General features: G+C 45.4%; 1 protein-coding gene across 1 annotated transcript in view; it reads left to right on the top strand.

The window, feature by feature from the left end:
- The first annotated feature begins 1,864 nt into the window (after positions 1-1,864).
- RIPK2 (receptor interacting serine/threonine kinase 2) overlaps positions 1,865-15,868 on the top strand; it is a 32,944-nt gene continuing 18,940 nt past the window's right edge. Inside the window, exons 1-6 of the mRNA XM_006266696.4 lie at positions 1,865-2,086; positions 5,691-5,844; positions 9,007-9,162; positions 11,492-11,649; positions 13,331-13,380; positions 13,716-13,877. Of these exons, the coding sequence (XP_006266758.1) occupies positions 1,908-2,086; positions 5,691-5,844; positions 9,007-9,162; positions 11,492-11,649; positions 13,331-13,380; positions 13,716-13,877 (859 nt within the window). The 5' untranslated portion in view covers positions 1,865-1,907. The remainder of the gene's footprint in view (positions 2,087-5,690; positions 5,845-9,006; positions 9,163-11,491; positions 11,650-13,330; positions 13,381-13,715; positions 13,878-15,868) is intronic.

The raw sequence follows: 15,868 nt of genomic DNA, 5'->3' as shown, positions 1-15,868 counted from the left end.
CATGCTGGTTGCCCATGAGCATCATCCTCCCTGCTGGTCCCTCTCAGATGTGCTCCTGGATAATTTTCTCAAAGAGCTTCCCCAGGATCAAAGTAAAACTAACGGGCCTGTAGTTGCCTGGGTCCTCCCACCTTTTTCTGAAAATTGGGACCACACTGGCCTTCTTCCAGTCTTCTGGCATCTGGCCAGAGCACCATGAGTGCTTGTAAAGCTGTGCCAGGGGCCCTGCGATGACCCCTGCCAATTCCCTCAGCACCCAAGGGTGGAGAGCATCTGGACCTGCTGATTTGAACACATCCAGCCCCTCTAGAAGTTCCCTAACTCAGGTCCTCCCTGACCCCAGGCCTGATGGAGTCTCTCCAGAGTCCATCCTGAATCCTGGTATGGAGGCAAAGAATTTGTTTAAAAGGTCTGCTTTTTCATCTGGTGCAACTACCAGATTGCCAAGCATATCCTGGTGTTTCCTTCTCCAGTATTTACACATGATCAAAATCTAGAATCATAGAAAAGCAGGGCTGGAAAGGACCTCTCAAGGTCATCTAATCTGCCCTTCCCTTCCCCTCCCCCAGGATCATCCCTAACCAAGCAGCCTGTACAAACCCAAATCTAATGTGCTACAGAAGGAGGCAGAACTGCACCCCCCCCCCCCCAATCTGTATCAATCTAACTATGGGCTAAAATTCCTTCCTGACCCCCAGGTTGGTGACTGGTCTGACCTTAACCAGAAGTGCAAGACCCTCTAGCCAGGCCTACTTGAAGCACAAAAAGAGCCTGGGCATGTGCCCACACAAGAACAGTTAGCCCCACCTGTTGTTAGGGGGAGCACCAGGTGTGTGCCAACTTTGTTCTGGGGGCAACTTAAAAGAATAACAGATGGGAGTGAGGGGCAAAGGTTGATAAGTACTCCAAGAGGGACACTGAGCAGAGCACATTGGCTAGCACCCACTGGAACGAGCCCAAGAAGCCAGTGGATACTGCCCAGCAAAACTCTGCCCCAAGATGGGACCAGATGAGAGGCCCTGCAGCATCTGGGGGCATGAACGCCTCGTGCCTCCTGAGGCTGGAGGGGCAGTGACCACCCACAGGCAGCAGCGCCGGTGGCAGGGCCTTTGCAGTGGCGAGCACAGACCACCTGCAGGCAGCCACGCTGATGTTGCAAGCAAGGGGGGGCTGAGCAGGGACCACCCGCAGGTGGCCGCAGCGGTGTTGGTGGCGGTGGGCAGTGCCAAGTGCTGACCCATGGTCGGTGACCGCCCCCAGATGCCACCGGCAGTGTCACTGGCAAGGGAGGGTTGTGATGAGCAGCAACCGCCCGCAGGCGCACCCAGCACTGTTGGTGGCCGCCAGACTGGGGGGGTGCATGTGCACCCCCTATGTGTCACCAGTGGGTGGGGGTCCTCTGGGCCAGGGCCTCCTTCCTAGTCAGGTAGCTGGCAGCTGGGCCAGGGCCGGAAGGAGGTTGACCAGGAGGTCCCAGGACTTGGTAGGGGCACGGCTGGGGAGGCCATCAACAAAAAGGTGCAGGGAGTCGCCTCAGCAGGTGGCTGTGGTGAAGGCGGTGAAGGGGGCACAGCCTGGCGCACCCCAGGCAGGCGTGCGGCGGGGCAGCTGTGGGGGTACCCACGAACCACCCCAGACACGCTGCTGGCGACGGCTCCGTGGAGGAGCTGCAGGCCCAGGCCCCCCGGGATGGGGCTGCGGGCTCCCCTGAGGGTGCCTGGGCACGGCCGAGCGCCTGGAGCCGGCGGTGGGACAGCCCTGTGGCTCCAGCCCCGCTCCGGGGGCCCTGGGACAGGAGCAGCCCGGACGGGGCGCGGCGGGGCCGCGGCGAGCGGAAGCCGGAAGCCGGTGCTGCCTCCCCCCCCCAGCCCCGCCTGCGCGCGGGTGCAGCCGGGCCGGGCGCGAGGATGAGCAGCGGGGATGCGCCCCCCGCCATCAGCTGTGCGCTGCCCGCCGTGTCCTCCAGCAAACTGCCCGACCTGCGCTTCCTCAGCCGCGGCGCCTACGGCACCGTGTCCGCGGCCCGCCACGCCGACTGGCGCATCCCGGTGGCCGTCAAGTGCCTGCAGGGGCCGCTGCTCGACAGGTACCGCCATCCGGGGCCGGGGGTGTGCTGCGTGCCCGGCTCGCGGGGGGCGGCAGCGCTGAGCGGTCGCGGCCTCTTCCCCGTCCCACCGCAGCAGGGCCCAGCCCGGGGCTCCCGCCCGGGCCTCGCCTTCCCCTGCTCGGCCTGCTGCTCTGCTCTGCTCCGCCGCACCCCGCATGAGGCAGCCCTGGGACACACGTAGCTTGGCCGGCCCTGCCTGCGAGGAAGGGTGACAGCCCTGGCGGTGGCCCCGTGGCCTCTTTCCATCTGAAGCTGCTCAGAGTGGTCCTTTCAGATCACTTCGCCGGGCCTGCCCCCCCGCCCCCTCCCCCCAGGTCCAGTGGTTCACGGGTGTAGGTTGTAGCCACGCTGGGGCAGGCAAGGTTGTTTGGGTCAATCAGATATCTTTTATTAGACTAACATTGTTGGAAAAGTTCATCTTGGCAAGCTTGGTTCTCCTGGAGGAGTAGGGCTGGCCGGGACCTGCAGGGGCCACCTAGTCCAACCCCCCCTGCCCTGGCTTATTATACTCTTATTCTTGCCTCCTTATATTATTTTTCTTAATTGAATTGCCAGACATTGGTTAGTTGAGTTTTAGCTGTTTTAGTTTTGGCTGCCTGGGGTACAGTTAGTGGCTCAGTATTGATATGCCCGCTTCTGTCTCTAGGTAGGTCGCAGCCTCCGGCATCTCAAGTGCTGCCCGGTCAAGTGCCTTTTAAGTCACCAGCTCAACTTCCCTTTGAGCAGAACCAGACGCTCTCTGACTGTGGCTATGAGTGGTTACAAATCCTTCGCCCTACCCCCCTTGCCCACACAGATGCTTTTGCAGGGGTAGCAGCAACCTTTGGCCTACTGAGTTTCCATTTAGGCCAATTGATGCACATAGGCTTTGGGCAAGGCTTACAAAGAAACTCTGAGCTCTCTCCTGTTGTTTTTGGGGATCACTAACCATGCATAAATAGATTGCAGGGCACAACAGAAGGGAAAACGAGTGGGGTTTGGGTTGATGGTTACTAACAAGTGCTCCAGCTGAGCAGAGCTCACTAGCCCATGCCCACTGCTCTCAAACGAGTCAGAGGAGCCGGTAGACACTGCTCAGTGAAACTGCCTGGAGACATGACTGGCTGAGGGACAGGAAGACATCCCTGGAGTCATCAGGGGTCTTGCTAACCAGAAACTCCTTCCTGGTCTGATAAATGGCTAGCAGTTTAGCTAGGGCCAGGAGGAGGTTGACCAGACGTTCTCAGGACTTGGTGAGGCCATGGGTGCAGGATGCGGAGTTTTCCTTTTGGCTTGTTTGATGTGCCAAAAAAGCTCATGGACCATAGCCCATTACGAAATGTATACGCCTCTCATTAAGAAGAGAGGCCACTGAGGACACATCAACTAAACGTCGGGGACAACAAAAAAGAAGTCAGGAACAGAAATGATGTCATAAGTTAAAAACTAGGGCTACAAAAGTGGACACCAAACAGCACACTGGCTTGGCACCCACTGCCCCCTGAAGGAGTCAAGGGAGCCTGTAGACACTAACCAGTGAAACTCCATCCAGAATTGTGAGCGGAGGAGTGCCAGGAAAGCAGCCCCACACTCGCCTGGGTTCCTCCCAGCCAGAGCCTCTTTCCTGGCCTTACAGATGGCCAGCTTGGCCAGAGCCAGGACCAGGTTGACCAGGAGGTCCTGGGACTTGGTGGGGCCATGGGTGGGGAATGCAGAGTTTTCCTTTAGGAGCCTGTACATAGTAATAGTATGTGGTGACCCAGAAGCAGCTTCTCTAAAACAAAGTGTGATTGGCTTTGCCAAAAAGCACACAGTACTTTAAAATGGTACTGAAAATGAGAGTCCTACATGCATTCTGTTTTACCTGCTTTCAGCTTTTGTATCGTTCCCATAGATTAGCAGGCAGCAACCTTTTCTGGCTGCCAGCCAGAATGACCCACCTCAGTGCGTCTTCCTGTAGGAGCACAAGGACAGCTCCCATTGCTGAGGTGCCTGCCTGCTGGATGCCACCCAAAGCTCCACATCCACAGGCAGGATCCAATAGCTCTGTGAGCCTGATCTGGCCTGTGAGCCATAGGTTGTTGATCCGTGCCCTAGGTAGAAAAGAAATAACTTGATGTTGTGTCCTCTGTTACAGCATGCTTGCTAACACTTTCCATGTTATCTGAAGAAATCAGTGTCTTTTAAGAAAATCATTGTCTTCAGATCTTCCTCTTCTCACCCTTGGCATAACAGCTTTGTGCCCTGATTGTGGCTAAGTCCCTCCTGATGGCTATAAACTCAGGCACTTTGTATGTAGTGATATTCTTTATTCAGGAGATGGTTATTCAGGCACCTTCTCTGCCTGGCTTCTTTAACAACCTCTTCAGATTTAGCGTAATGCATTTAAGCAGGATATGTCATAGAGGTGCATTGAGAACAGGATGATATTTCTTCAGTTCTCCACACTGTCTGAAAGCACATGGAAATTATTTAAAAAGTTAGGAAATGACTCGAGATAAGACAAAAGTTATCAAAGCAAGGAACTCCCAATCATGTGATATAATATGCTAAATATTAGAAACTAAGGACAAGTTATTGAGTGTTTCATCATCCAAACTCTTGCCACTTCCCTTTCACATATGTAAACATGCTTGGCTCTTACCTTTGAAAACTTACCACAGTAATGCCTGATCAGAGTTCAGTCAGAACTCATCCTTTTTTTTGCCTCACTATGGTAAATTTGCTTCTTAATGTTTCTAAATGCCATGTCATCCAAAGCAAAGGTGACTCACCCCTTCAACTTAAAAAAAAAAATTAAACATATTATGAGTGGAAATAATATCTACACTGGTTTCCTGTCTACAGCAAAGCCCAATACTGAATATTGTTTGGGGATTTAGCTTGGGGAAGCCTATCTTTCTTTCTCAGATTTAAGGAATCAGAACTTTTGGTAGAGGTGTGATAACTTTTATTAGACCAACTAGATATTTGCAAAAAAAAATACCCCTGTATTTGCAAGCTGTCAGACACACACCCTTCTTCAGGCATAGGAGAGTACAAAGGGTGTAACATTTCTCCTGGGTGGAAATGAAAATTCATATTTCCTGTGAAATATGAATTTTTATTTCCACCCAGGAGAAATTTTACCTTTGCACTCTCCTATACCTGAAGAAGGGCGTGTGTGCCCAACAGCTTACAAGTACAGATGTTTGGGGGGTTTTTGCAAATATGTGATTGGTGGAAAAAAAAAAATCTCCTCTACCAAGAGTTCCGATTCCTTTTGCCTATAGACCAACACAGCTACAATCTGTATCCCTCTCTCAGATCCAGTAATTTGTTGTTGTTTCAGATGATTTTTCTTTTACAGATTGATGTATGTGTCAGTCTCTCTGCAATAATTTGTATTAAAATGGTGTAGCAGAAAATAGGAGTACCATCAATTTTAACATTCTATAAGAATGTAAGTTTTACAAAGTACGTTCAGTGAACTTTATATCTGTCTGTTAAGCTTATTTGGCATTTTCTTTTCTTACATACATTATTGTGTTTAGTTATAAGGGGCCGGATCATAATATGTTTTTGAGTATGGCTTTAGTAATTTAATTTTTTTCCTAACCTACAGCGAAAGAAACAACCTTTTAAAAGAAGCAGAGATTTTACACAAAGCCAGATTCAGTTACATTCTACCAATTCTTGGAATATGCAATGAACCTGAATTTCTGGGAATAGTGACAGAATACATGACAAATGGATCATTAAACCAACTTTTACATGAGGTAAGTTTACAATGTTTTTCTAAAGTCATGTGCATGTAGCTTCTATTTTATTTTAAATAAGTTGTGCTTTTATGTTTGGCAGAAGTAACATAGTAAACATTTAAAAGGAAATGAAGGCATTAAGTCCTGGCCTACAATGTACTATGATCAGTCAGCCCCCTGGCATCAATAAAGAGCCTCACTGAAGTCAGTGGAGCTCTGCTTGGGTGCGGCAGTACACCACATTATGCCAACCCTAGTATCAGGATTTTAAAGGAAAAAAATACAGGAAAATGAGTGGTGAATTTAAAAATAATTGCAAGATCTCTAGCAAGTAGAAGCTGGAGTGCAAGCTCTAATACCTGAACTTATTTCTGTCCTCCAGAATTATTGGCCTCATGTAAATATGCATTAATTTTCTCTTTACTACAGCCAGTTTTTAGACTAAAGATAATGAGTTTATCTACTTTAGAAATCTTTCTGCCAGCCCAGAGCAGCCACTGTGGTAAACACTCAGAGCACAAGGCACAGTTGCCGTGTCAGCAAAATACTCAGTGTACTGTGGGAGGTACCAGCTTTTAAAGTAGCCAGCAAAAAGTGCAGCACATCTACATGCACTTTCTGTTAACTTCTGGGTGGGGATAGAAACCTTCTGTTACTCACAGAGGTGTTACTCTGCTAGAAGAAAGGGGTTCTGCTGCCACTAGGGAGCTGTGAGCCTGGATACAAAACTTTAAAGTAGGCCTATGACTCAGTGATGCAAGTCAGAAGTTGTCCATCTAAAAGAAATTTATAATGTGTCTCTGCAGTCACAGTGAGGTAGATTAGCCTGTGCCAAACTCCATGCTGCTGTGACTAGTCAGCTGCTGGTATCCTAGGTAGTTTAAGGTTCATGTATTCCTACATGATGCAAGTCTCTTTTATTGCAGTAGTGTAGGAATACCCTAGGTCTTAAGCAACTCAGTTGTTCATTTTTCATAATGGCATGAGTGAATGATGTAGTTAATGTGTTAATGACCATTTTGAATTTCCTGGCTCTTGAGTGTGTTTCATACCCATTACATTTTAACAAGAGGGCAGTGGTGCCCAGTGTCTCTTTGCCCACAGGTCAGGTGGGTGGTGCCAGATCCCTCTGTAGGCCAGATCTGAGCAGTGGGCCTGATCTGGTGCATAGGGCAGATGTGAGGGCTGATCCAACCATGCAGTGGGTGGCTGATCTGGCACATGGGATGGGCAGAGCCAGGGCCCAATATGGCTATATGGTAGGGGGTTTGATATAGTACATGGGGCAGGATGTAACCAGACCCTGATCTGGCTGTGCAGCAGCAGTCTGACCAGACATGGATCTGATGACATAGCAACGGCCTGGGCCTAACCTGGTCTGATCTAGCCACACGGCAGTGGCCCAGCCCTGCCGTGTGCAGCTTCGCAATTGGGCAGCAGGAAGCAATGGCAGCATTTATTGCCACCTCTCTCCTACCACCACATTTTTTAACCCACAGGGAGTCCCACAAGCCAGATGCTATGGCTCCACGAATCAGATTTGGCCCATGGGCTGGGGGTTTAGTATCTCTGGTGTAGGTTGAGTTTTTGCTTCCACCACTGGCCTGTGGCTGATCTAAGAAATATCACTTTTCTTCTTTGTTCTTCTCTTTTCCCATTTGTTAAATAGAAATACAATATTTGTCATTCTTTTGTTTAGTTTAATGCTTTGGTTCTATGTATAAAAAGTTCTATATTTGAGTTGCATGTACTCATGAACACTAAGTCACATAGTAAATGTGTTGGTAATACAGCCAGCTTGTTCAATGATCTTGAATCGATAGAGTATAACTGCAAAAGAATGGAAGCACAGTAATAAGTGATTTACTCAAATATAAGACATGGATTTTCTCACCATTCAGCACTGGGGGGGGGCGGGGAAACCTTCATGTCTTACATTTGAGTACAGGCCAGGCAAGCAGCTGCTGTGGCTCCAGAGGGTGCTATGGTGGCTCATGTGGCAGGTAGGGGATGTGTGGGAGATCATGGGGAAAGGGTGCCTGGTGTGGGAGGACCTTGGGGCAGGGAAAGTGGAATGGAGATTGCAGGGGAAAGGATGAGCAGAGAGAGAGGAGGTTATGGAGGGGGTGCAGGAAAATGACTTAGGGAAACGGACATGTGGAGGATCCCTTCCCCACACCCTTCCCCTGTGCTCCTACCACACCACATGTCCCTTCATCTGTGCTCCACCTACACCGTGTGCCCCTTCCCCTTGTTCCCCCCACACCACATGCCCTTTCCCTTGTGCGGAGAAAGGGCATGTGGTACAGGAGGGAGCACGAGGAAAGGGGTGTACAGCATGAGGGGAGCACGGGGAAGGGGCATGCAGTGCTGTGGGGAGCATAGAGGAAGGGGTTCACAGTGCTGGAAGGAGCACAGGCAAAGGGTGGCTGGGAGAGCATTGATGAAGGGACGTGTGGAGCAAGAGGAGTGTGGGAGAAGGGACAGGGAAAAAGGGATGCGCAAAACAAGAGGAGCACATAGAAGGGCTCGGGGAAGGGGCATGTGGTACAGAGGAAGCACCAGGAAAGAGACACAGAGCAGGGGGTGTGCAGAGAATGGCCATGCAGAATGGCAGGGGAGCTGCTGTGGCTCCAGCCTTGACCCCAACTGGGACTGGAGGGTGAAGCCAGAGCCACCGCTACTGCTTGGCCTGATCGGGTGCTCCATGACAAGTGGTAGGAGGGGCAAGGCACTGTGTGAGGAGGGACAGCAGAGGGGCAGATAGAGGAGCCAAGTGGCAAGGGGCAGGGGGAGGACAAGAGGCATGGGGCAGACTGCCTGCCCCACAGCTGCTGCCTTCCCTGCTAGTACGTTCCCTGTAGCAGTAGTGGGATGGATTAATTTAAGATGACCCTCCAATAACTAGATTATAGACATGAAAATTAAAAGAAATGTACAATTTTTCATGTCTACAATCTAATAATCAGGGGCTTGTCTTAAATTCAGGGTTCTCTTAGATTTGAGTAAATACAATAAATAACACCAGTCAGTCTTGTTGCTTTAATTTTGAGTGAATAAATCAAGCCTTTAAAAAGATCTTCTGTTATTGAAGTAATTTTCCTGTTTTAATAAAATCTTTGTATGATGATAGAAGATTTGAATGGTAGATCATACTTTGCTGATTTCTGTCTATGGTAGAAAAATGTATATCCTGACATCCCATGGTCACTGAGATTCCGTATGCTGTATGAAATTGCTTTGGGAGTGAATTATCTGCACAACATGAATCCTCCATTGCTGCACCATGACTTGAAAACCCAGAATATTTTACTGGATAATGAGTTTCATGTGAAGGTAAAGTTATTTTAGTCTCTGTGTTCCTCTTCAGTATGCATAAGAGAACTGCAGTACCTCTTAATATTGCAAAAAAGTGGGAAGAGACTGAGTTGTGTAGAAAGACTCCTATCTTGCAGTTAAATCTTTATAGACAGAGTCCATTGACTGCAGTGAAACTTGGGGTAGACCCAATCAGACTTCAGCTTTCTGGCTTTAGTAGCGACGTGACTTTCCATAACTGGGACCTTTGTGACATGATGTACAGGGAAAAGAAATGTAGTTAGTGGATGTTTAATTCGATTTTTGAAAATCTTGGATATCTGAAGGAAGATACTAAAGGAAAATAACCAAATTAGCTCAGAATCAGAAGTGTTTTCATAGGTACAGTTGCATAAACATATTAGGGGTGCTGTTATAAGACAACTGTAAGATATGCAAATGTATGTAAATGATTGGAGAAGAATCACAATGGAGAAGAATTAGTGATATAATGACTTAATGCAAGAAATAAAACTGGTCTAATATTCATGAGTGGTATCAGTTTCACAGGATTGTGACCCCTTCTGAAATCACCTACTGTTCCGGTTTCTCAGGCCCATTCCTAGAAGTTGCATTATGTGATATATTGTCCATAGTCTAGACACAGGAGTGCTTACTAACATTAAACTGTAGCTCCATAACACACATTCTTGGTTTCCAGAAGCATAGGAACTCAGAATAGAAGCTTTCATCTTTTGTTTATCTTTATATTTTTCCCTTAACACAAAGGAAAACACAAAATGATTTGAGAAAGTCTCTTAACTTTAAGGGTTTATGCCATTTATAGTTTTTGGAAATTATAATGCATAGATAAAGACATTACAATATCGGTGGTGAAAAATCCACTTTTTATCATTTGAATAGACAAATAAAACTTTCTTGCAATTTTTTTATTGTTTTATTGTTGGACATTTGAAATGAAGGATCTGAAAAAATACAGCTTTACAGTAACCGGTTCATTTACATAGATAATATGTAACTATTAATATTATATAAATAAGTGCAATTACATCTTTCTGTAGATTCCTTGTTTGAAAATCTATTGCTGCTTTGCTATTAGAAAGCACTAGTATTTTGATCTGCCTGTGTGTGAAATAAAACAGGCTAAGATTTTACCTTCTAGTGGGGGATGGGGGTTGGGGGGAGGGACAGAAGCAGTGATACTAGACAGATCTATCTGATGCATGTTATTAGAAAAAAAGAGAGATGCGTCTAAAATACGTATCTGTCATGCACTGTGTCTCCATCAGATATTCTAAATGAATAAGATTTCGGAGGGCATGCTCTTGAGTTTACATGTGAGGTCTGGCACAAGGAAGTACAGCACAGAAAATAATTTTTAAAACTGTTCCTCTCCCCCAAAGATGTCAAAAGCTAATTCTTGCAAATTCCCTTATTTTATGAGAGAATCTGTTTCCTTTCATAAATATCATTTTTCTTATCACTTTCCCCGCACAAATAGTCTGTGGCCCAGAGAGAAATGGGCTCCATGAAAATAATGATTGACTAATCCTATTTTAGTAATAATTACTTTTTACTCTGTGTGTGGTGTTTTGTGTTTTCACAGCATATTCTCATGTGAAAATCATGTTCATATATCTCGGCTCTTGCAATGTTATCCAGTAGTGGTGTTCAGAGTCACTTTCTTCTTGTGTGTGTCAGGAAAGTAGAAAGCTTGTCGAGTGAGTTTTGTGTCCACTGCACCCCAAGATTTGGCTATTTTGTTGGGGTCTACCTTTCTGGTTCCCACTTCTTCATGGCCAAAACCTGAGCTCCTGTCTCTTGGTCCCTGACACCCTGGTCACCCAGCTCCATGTAAAAGTGCAGGGCATGTCCATTGTATGCTAATTAACTCTGCTACCTAGGAAAGGTTAGGGAGCCAGAGGCAGTTTCAGCAGGGAGCACCTGTTTTCAGGAAAATGGTGCATTTTGCAACAAAAATAATAGAAGAGTGTCTGAGAGGATCTAAATTACCCCATTCTGCAAACTAAGATAAACAGTGCTGCATCTTCTTATACTCGTGCTTTCAAGATTTTCTTCGTTATCCTCAGGGCTAGGTACAGGGTGGGTAAATACAAGCTGAGATTGTGAAGAACAGTTTTTCAGCAAGCAGAGAATGCCACGGCACCAGAATACACATGGGATAAGACTAATACTCTGGGGTAGCACAAGCCCTGGATCAGGGCTGATGTTTCATGTTGCTAGTAAGACATATATACCCTTTTATGATAACTTTTAACAACTTCTGAATTGATGAGGTCTGTTCTCTCTCTCTGTCTCCGAATGACTGACTTTTGTCCTTTTCCAGATTGCAGATTTTGGCTTATCAAAATGGCGCATAGTATCCATGTCACAATCACGAGGTGACAAGTCTCTGCCAGAGGGAGGGACTATTATTTACATGCCTCCTGAAGACTATGATCCCAATCAGAAAACCCGTGCAAGTGTAAAGCACGATGTATACAGGTACTGCCTGTTATCCTAAAATCAGCTTAGCAATTTGAAAAGTAAAATTTGTTAAAGGATTTTGACCATAATGAACTAGAATAAATTACTTCTAAGAGTCTAAATGGGTATGATATGACTTCTTAAAACCTGTTTTCCTGGTAAACTTTAGAGCAAGTATAATATTTAGCTCTAGAAATTAACCACGCAATGTAGACACAATGGATTGATTGACAGATGACCAGAAGAAGGGTGCATTGTATCCAGAAGCTTGTCACACTTCTCTCCTGGCTATATAGCAGATCCAATAAAAGATACTGCATGAAAAACCTTGCCTCTTAACGGTTGACATTTTTGAGACTTCTATCTGGAAGGGGGCAGGGGATCAATAGTGAGCTTTCATGAGTAAGATCTGGTTTCAGTTTGCTAAGTCAAAGCTTTGGCTTCCTGCAAAAGGAAACATTATCTCTCATTATTAGCTCCTCCCTTTAAGGTACAGAGGAAGTCTTGGCATTTCTGGAATCCCCAGAGGGAGAGAACATTCCTGCCACACTCAGCTTTTGAGAGGTGTGGCAAGATGAGGAGACAGAAGAGACTCACTGGGAAAGCAGGAAAGGGAGCTATCATTGTAATATCCTAGAAGCCTTCTGCTGCTTGTTCTTATTATAAGTATGCACTGTTTGATATTTTAATTTAATTTAAAATTAAACATGAACTTATGACAAACTGTTTAGAGCTAAACGATCTATAAATAATTTTTATTTAAATTGACCTATTTTTAAATAGATGGATTTTTTGTTTCAGGACTCTTAAACTAAATTTGATTTAAATAAAAAAAAAAATCTTTGTTTTGATATTTTAAAATATTGACTTCGATATTTGGATAATAGAGTTCTTTTAAGACCAAACCTGTTCCTTCTTCCATTGAAGTGAATAGGGAAAAATGTCATTAAAGTGTAGGTAAGCAGGCTTAGACTAGGATGATCTCCTCTTATAGGAAGTATTGTATGAAAAATGACACAGTATCATATGAAAAATGACACAGTATCATATGGAAATCATCATTCTGGATATACTAAGAGTTTCGGATACATGCACAAATCCAAATGCTTGGGTTGAAAAACTTTTCACGCATGAGAGGTCTTCATAACAGCTGTGGAAGAGGAATCTGCCTTCTATTCTCACATGTCCATAATCAGTAGAATTAACTAAGTTCTGATTGTGGGACTGTTTCCCCCTCATTGCCCTTTGCATCCCTTTAAAGGTTTTAAACGTGCATAAAACATAGTAGTAGCACAAGAATAGCAGATCATAGCCTGTTGAATTGTTAGTACTGAGAAATAAATCCTCTTAAACTTGTAAGTCCCTGATGTGCAAGAAGAGCTAGAAGTCAGTTGCAAGTCAGAATGTTTTCATGACATTTTGATATGCAGTCAGAGACTAAAAAGTAGGCCCAGTTCTTTAATTTTCCAGAAATCCATGTAACCATCAAACACAAAGTAAGCACATGGCACATTGCTTTTTACTCACCTAGAAATATTCCTGTTGGTTTTCATGAAATATATGAAATGGGGGGCATCATTGCAATCAGCTGTTTAAATGACTGTTGGGCTAGTTTATTTTCGTGTATATTGTACAAAGCTTAACATATTAGCAGTGCTTAACATTGTTCTAAAACTACATACATTTATACTTGGAACAGCTATGCCATTATTGTGTGGGAAGTGATGTCAAGAAAACAGCCCTTTGAAGGTAAGAATGTATTCTATAGCATTTGTTTATTTTCTATTCTTATTGAGATATAGCTAAAGCTGATATATAGTAATTGCAAAGCTCCATAAGGATTAATTTGTGATAAACTGTTTTTTTTTTAAACTGTGAAAGAATAGGTAGCTGTTTTTCAAACTTTTCAAACAGGTAACAGAACCAGTATTTTTTATGTACTGTACAAACTTACTCTTAAATTAATGTTATAAACAACAAAATGCCTAAATACAATAAATGCAGTTTTGTTATTCTCCTATAGTAAACTAGATCTATTTGTAGTAAAAATATTTCTAATAAATGCATGATATCTGTTTTGACAGAAGTTATAAACCCCTTGCAGATTATGTTCAGTGTGTCACAAGGAAGGCGACCAGACACAAGTGAAGACAGTCTACCAGTGGACATTCCTCACCGAACATTCGTGCTAAACTTAATAGCAAGTGGATGGGCACAAAATCCAGATGAAAGACCTTCTTTTTCAAGTTAGTTTACTTGCTTCTGATTGACAGGGGAGACGGGAGTGCTTCAAAAAACAGTAATAGATAAATCTACATGGCTAATGCAGATAGGTTAATGTTGTTTCAGGACTCTTAATATCTGTGGTTCTCCCTTTGTGTAATTCAGTGGGGATCACCTTTTTGGCAGGCATGTCACAAATTAAGCCCCATGCCCCCTCCCCCACTCCCAAGTACCACTCCATTCCCCTTCTCCTGTCTGACTTGCTGCTCTGATTTCTTCTCCCTGCCCTGTGCTCTGTGTTTTGATTTCGCTTCCTGATGCTGCTATACTGCCTGGCCCCTTTCAGTCTGCTGCATGCCACACACAGGCTTCCCATGCCACTTGTGACACTCGTTTCACAGGTTGGCCATTTCTGTAATTAACTGTGTATTGGCAGAAGGCAGGGAAGCGATGCATGTTACAGACTGACTGAATCAGAGATGCATAAGAGTTCATGAGCAAGAGCTCACTTCATCAGATGCTGTTAAAGGACATGTCTACGCAAGCTGCATAAGATCCCAAAAACATATGTATCTCTGATTCCTTTATCGACAATCACAGAGAATCATAGAAAGTTAGGACCAGAAGGGACCTCTGGAGATCATCTAGTCCAACTTACAGCCTGAAACAGGATCATTCCTATCCAAGCAATCCTAATCTAAACCCTACATAAGACTACTGAAACCCTGACACGACACAGACCTAACACCTTAACATGTCACAGGTAAAGCAGGGGAACTATAGCAGCCAATGTCCAGTTTCTATGAATTGTTGTCTATATATGCTCGAAATTACAAGTAGAGGGCCAGCCTCCCACTACTGAGGAAGGCAGACCCCCGCCCACAATACATGCCAATCTGCCCATAGAGTAAAATTCCTTCCTGACCCCAAATATGGTAGTCAGTTTGACCCTGAGCAGAGGAGCAAGACCCTCTAGCCAAGAACCTCTGGCTTTGCCCCCAGCAGGAGCATTAGCACACCCCCGTCAAAGTCCCCAGCCTTGGCTGTGGCCAGAACCCAGTGCCTCTGAGGGAGGCTTAAAAATATACTGACACATGTAGCAGAAAAGTAGAGAGAGGGGGACAACCAGCAAAGCCCAAAAGCATGGGAAATACCCATAGTAGAACATAGGCATAGCTATAACTAGATCATCCCAGTAGCTATTCAGCCTCTTCTTGAACACCTTTGGTGATGGAGAGTCCACAACTTCCCTAGATAGTGATTTCCACTGCCTTGCTGTTCTAACTGAAGAAATTTTTCTAGATATCCAATCTAAACTTACTTTGCTGCAACTTCAAGCCATTGGTCTAGGTCCTTCTCTCTGCAGCAAGAGAGAAAAGGTGCTTTCCCTCTTTTTTATGGAAGCCCTTCGAGTATTTGAAGACTTCTGTTACGTTCCCTCTTAAGCACCTTTTCTGCAAGATGAATATGCCTCCTTCAGCCTCTCCTCATATGACTTACTTTCCAAGCTTGTTATCATCTTTGTTGCCTGCCCCTGGGTCATATAAAGGTCCATCTCTACCCTGACTTGTGCCTGACTTCAGACTCTCACTGCTAACTAGCTCTCCTCTAACATTATGTAATAGAGGTGCATCAGTATATCGGTCCCATATCATATTGGCACCGATAAAAGGAAGAGTGACGTTATTGGCAATTGGCTGCTTTTTACTGATGTGGCCTATAATGTTGCCGATGAATGCAGCACGCAGACAGGCAAGAGCACAGCCTGGCAGCATGGAGAGCATAGTCTGGCTAGTAAGTTTGTTGTGGGAGAAGAGGCGTGGGGAAAGGGACGGGCATGGGGGGCAGATTGAGGCCTTGGGCATGGGGAAGCTCTTTGAGAAAATTATTCAGGAGCACATCTGCGAGGGAGCAGCAGGGGAGATTATGCTTAGGGGCAACCGACATGGGTTCATTAAGGGCAGGTCCTGTCAGACCAACCTGGTGGACTTCTACATGGGCCACCAATGTGAGG

This window comes from Alligator mississippiensis, chromosome 3 (genome assembly GCF_030867095.1).
Source record: "Alligator mississippiensis isolate rAllMis1 chromosome 3, rAllMis1, whole genome shotgun sequence".
Taxonomy (NCBI): domain Eukaryota; kingdom Metazoa; phylum Chordata; order Crocodylia; family Alligatoridae; genus Alligator; species Alligator mississippiensis.
This window is presented reverse-complemented; position numbering and strand designations above follow the sequence as displayed.